The following is a 4,760-nucleotide window of genomic DNA, read 5'->3' on the forward strand; positions in this document are numbered from 1 at the left end:
CGTAACGGCCAAGGCTGTTCACTCAAAAGATTGAGATGAGTAGAGAGTGTTGGAAATCCTAGAATGAAGGCTAGGTGCGGCCAAGTCCTTGACGTGGGTTATACAGACTTGGAGCATAGGGCTGAGAGTCATTCTGCAACCCGCTTTTGAAGCGTGTTTTGCTGGAGAGAGTGGGATTCAACCCATCGTATTTGTTCAGCAATTAAGCTGATGCCTGGCCTTATACAGGGCTAATGCGTAGCAACAGGCACCAGGCGCAGATCAGAGAGAGATGCAACTGCTGGTTCGGGGTGAAGGGACTCAAGGGAGGTCATGGTTGGCGAACCTGCTTATTGTGTTCGGTGCCTCAGGCTAAAAGAGCTAATGACAGTTCCTACAGCCTCACTGGCACCGGCACAGGCAGAAGGGAAAGGTTCGTCCCAAGAATAAACTTTTATCCATTTATAAATAGACCTATCCAGCTCGCCAAGTGAGTACAAAAGTCAAGAAAGACAGGCAGACGAGAACACTATACATAGCGCCAGACGACAGAAATGTGCAGAGTATGACGTTCAATGGCAAATCCGGATTATAAAATAGAACATTTGCCAATGGAATTCGCAAAGTCGACGATCAAGTATTGGTGCCTAAATTTCTCCTCAAGACACTTCTGCAAACAAATCGATTCGCGGCCTACGCGTAATCCCTGACGTAGCGGCCTGGCAACTCAACGTCCCACATAGGTCTCTCGACAACGGCAACCTCCAGCGTATTGCCAGCAGTACCCTCGTCGACGCCATCCTCGGTCGACGAAGAACTCAAAGGCACAATACCGAGTAGGTCACGGTACTTGTATGTGTACCACCACCGACGTGCCGGTTGAGATCCGTTCGACTGCACCAACTGTTTCTGGGGCGTGTCAAGCATGTCGTGGTCATTCGGCTTCCGAGCGGGTGTATCATCGAATCCATTGAGCGAAAGAAGCTTATCACGAGGCCCAAGAGAGACTCGCTTTCGCGGAGTGCAGGTTTCGTCTTCCTCAAGCTTTCCTCTTCTGAGTCGCGCCAAAGCTGCATCATGGCTTGCTGTAGAGTTTTCGTCGTATTCAAAGGTCTCTTCGTCTCCTCCAGCGGCTCGTGGGCGCTCCTTATCCAGGGAGACCCACTCTCCCTTGGAGTCATCGTGACCTTCAATCTTGCGATATTTGGGGCCAAAGTGAACATCTGATTGAGCCAGTGACATTCGATCACCAGCACCACTGTTCGCTTTTCTTCTCTTCTCTTCTTCCTCTAATTGCTCACGCTTTCTCTTGTGAGCCGAGGATGCCTTAACGAGCTGTTCCGAAGAGTCTCCTTCTTCGTGGCCATCTGCGCTTTCCTTCAACTCTTCCGAAGAGGGAAAATCCTGATTCAGGTCAAACATCCACAACCAAGAAGTACCGTACAACCACAGGCGGTCACGCGCCTCGGAAAGATCCCACAAGCAGCCCATTGCGCGGTCCTTGACCCCCTTAAATTGCTCCGGAAGATAAGCCTTGGGGTTCCTTCTTGACCAGTCCGATAGCTTTCCTTCGAGAGCGTCGAATTCCACAAGCTGGTGTTCACTTGTGAGAGCCATCAATCGACTCTCGCCCCTGAGAGTATTTTGGGAAGACCGATCAGTACCGTTTGTGAGAAGCTTTGCTTCTGCTGGGCTTTGAGGGCGGAAGGAGAGCAAAACCACACCAGACTTGAGTCTAGGTATGGGCGAGTCAGCAGCGGCGTACTGCCAGCGCTCTCCATCTATCACTGGTCGCTCATCCTCATCGTCCGAAGATTCATCGTCAGAATCCGCAGCTCCGTTGCGCTTGTTGGCAGCCTTTGACGACGAGCCCTCGACATTCTCCAAGAACCAGGTATCCACACAACCAGAAAGATCACCAGTTGCCAGAATTCTGCTGTCCTCGGAAAAGACAACGCAGCGGACAGTTCTCTCGTAATCCCCTAGAGTACCATGGGAAGCCTTCTCGTGACGAGTGTGCCGAGTCGCCCTGTCAAGTTTGACAAGCTGTGGAAGGATCTGTGGTTTCTCCTGAGGAGACGAAGCAGGCATGAGCCTGGCCAGGTAGATGGCGCTATTGGGACGAACCACACAGAGCCACCGGCTGTCCGGTGATAAGGCCACAGCTCGTGCACCATCCTCGGAGAACGCAGCAGGAACATCCAACTTTGTTATACGTAAAGCCCCCCTTTCATCACTCTTTCGTCGTCGGACGGAGAAAACCTTGACCTCAGAGACCGTAGCAACAACAAGAACCTTTCCGTCCACGGAGAGCATCGCTGACGTGATGTTTTCTTCGCCCTGTGATAAAACGATAGAACACGACTTAGCAGCTTGCCATTGCATGATGGGCATTTGCATTCTCACCTGAATTAGAACCTTTCCTACGAGTCGGTGCTTCTGCCCATCCAGATTATCGTGTGATGAGGTAGGGCCACGAGACACGCGCCAGATGCTGACCTCTCTGTCCCAGAAGCTCATCACCAACCTACAGGAAGGAGAAGATGCCAGTTGAGGTATTTGCGGCAGACTCGAAAGCTTCCTGTGATGTTCTTTTCCAAATTCGCGCAATGGGAGTACGACAGGTGAGGCATCGGGACCTAAAGATTGTCAACGCGCCAACCTCACAAAAGAAAATGAAGGGAGTCAAATCTTACCTCCAGAAACAACAATACTGATATCCCTTGTCTCATAAACAGCAAAGGTCTTAACGTCATGGGTGTGGTACCGACGGTGCATCACTTCAGCCCATCTGCCCTTCTTGTCGCCTCTCTCTCCCGGACTTTTCCTGTACACAACCGTCCTCTGGTCTGCACCTCCGCTGACGACCGTATCTCCATTGGCACTGACAGCGACATCGAGGGTATCTGCTAGATGGCCTTGTATGCGTTGAATAAGGGAGTAGTTCTTCGCATCCCAGAACCGGATCTCGCCTGCGGAGTCGCCAGAAACAATCGTACCGTCGGGAAGGCACTTGACCGACCAAACCAGCAATTCCTTAGGACCACCAGCCGGTCCTTTACCGAGAGAGATCGTACGCAGAAGCTGCCCAGACCGAATATCGAATAGTCGAATCGAGCTGTCGGCATAACCAGCCACGATGGTGTTACGATTCTGGAAAGTGACGCTAAGGACTCTCGCTCTCTTCGTAGATGGACGCATCAGTCGTAGAAATTTCAGGTCGCCGTCGGCAGTAGACAAGATCACGATCGAGCCATCTGCGCATCCAGCCGCGAGATGCTGCCCGGTGTACTCCCCCTCTGCAGGCGGCAGCAATTTCCCATCCTTGCCACGCTTCGTAGCCTGCCATCTTGGCTGCGCCGCTAAACACCAGATTTCACCGTAATTCCCGCTCGAGTGACGCAGGGGGCGGCCCTGCTCCAGATCCCACTCCGTTACCGCGGTCGAGTATCCAATGCTGAACAAGCGCAGTTTCCCGGGAATCTTGTTTCCGTCAGGTCCAGCCTCGGGGGGATCAAGAGTCCATGCAAGCCCTTCTATACTTCTGTCTTTTCCTCCGCGCAGAACAGTCTCCTGGAACCAGGCACCGCGCATTGGGTTCCATATCTCGATATCGCCATTTGCGCGACCGATGGCAAGTCGGAGGGTAGGGACACCTCGTCCGGCAAGTTCCGCAGAGGGAGGATGAGAGAATGAGAGCGCATTGATCGCCTGGGGGTTGTAAGGCACGAAACGACAGCGATGAATATCCATGGTCGGCTACCAGATGCGGTCAAGTCTGAATTTGAAGTTTTCAACGTAAAGGATGGGAAGCGAGGAGGAGATATCCGTCAAATGAGGGAGATATCTATCTTGGCTCAAAAAATAGAGCCAATCGCTAAACGAACATTCCGGTGGTATTGTGAAATATTGTTGTTCGTGGTGTTGATTGTTTCCAACGTGCTTTTTCTGCTTCTTAACTTTTTTTTTCTTGACCTGTAGAATACAATTTTTAGCGCGCCAAGAAAGACTCCGCGGAGATATATCACGTGATGGTATCTAGTTATGCTGACTATGGCCCTCATTTCCACAAACCTCTAAGAGTTAGCCATTAAGTGATGTGATGAGATGTTTGATTTTGTGAAGTACATTCCTGAAAGTGCTACGGAAATACACGAAAGCTTCTCGTATCATACTGACAGGTATCTAGTTGACATTGATCACCTTTAAAGCCGATTCGGCTCTGAGTTCTGGCAGACAGTGAGATCCACAATATAGCTGGCATAGTTTTGATTCAAGGTGTCTAATTTATGTCTGACCATATATCCCTATGTCCGATCAGATGTTTACATTTGAATGCAGCAGAGGCAGACGGACTGTAGCTGCTATGCGACTATTACCTGGAGTGCAAGGACATTGATGTTTATATATTCTACACATGACTTGCTACGCTCAAATCAGCTCTCCTTTCCATGGGAGACAGAGAACGGCATGAAGCCAATGGAACATGTCGCTCGCCTGCACCTGGCTAGCTCGTGTTGTCAATGAGAAAACTGAAGCTCCTGAGCAAACAATACCTATCCAATACTTGAATCCACAGAGACTGGATATCAGACATGCAATGGTTATCAATAAAGACCAGGGTGTGGTTCTACCGGAGCGATGTCGCACAAGCATGCAGTTGGAGGCCAGATATCGACATCGAACCGGGGACCGAATCCGGGTTTGCGCCAGGATGGTTACAGAACGCTCAGTCCATGCCTCTTCACAAGAGGATTGTTAGTAGTATTGCAGCTCAGCAT

General features: G+C 50.7%; 1 protein-coding gene across 1 annotated transcript; it reads right to left on the reverse strand.

The window, feature by feature from the left end:
• Window positions 1-672: 672 nt before the first annotated feature.
• On the reverse strand, window positions 673-3,732 carry ura7 (small subunit rRNA maturation protein UTP4; the record flags this gene model as incomplete). The annotated part of the gene is made up of 3 exons (XM_026759405.1): window positions 673-2,319; window positions 2,386-2,618; window positions 2,676-3,732. 3 exons carry the CDS (start codon window positions 3,730-3,732, stop codon window positions 673-675), a joined length of 2,937 nt encoding a protein of 978 aa, XP_026612310.1.
• Window positions 3,733-4,760: the final 1,028 nt, after the last annotated feature.

Source organism: Aspergillus thermomutatus (assembly GCF_002237265.1).
Source record: "Aspergillus thermomutatus strain HMR AF 39 chromosome Unknown NODE_178, whole genome shotgun sequence".
NCBI lineage: Eukaryota > Fungi > Ascomycota > Eurotiomycetes > Eurotiales > Aspergillaceae > Aspergillus > Aspergillus thermomutatus.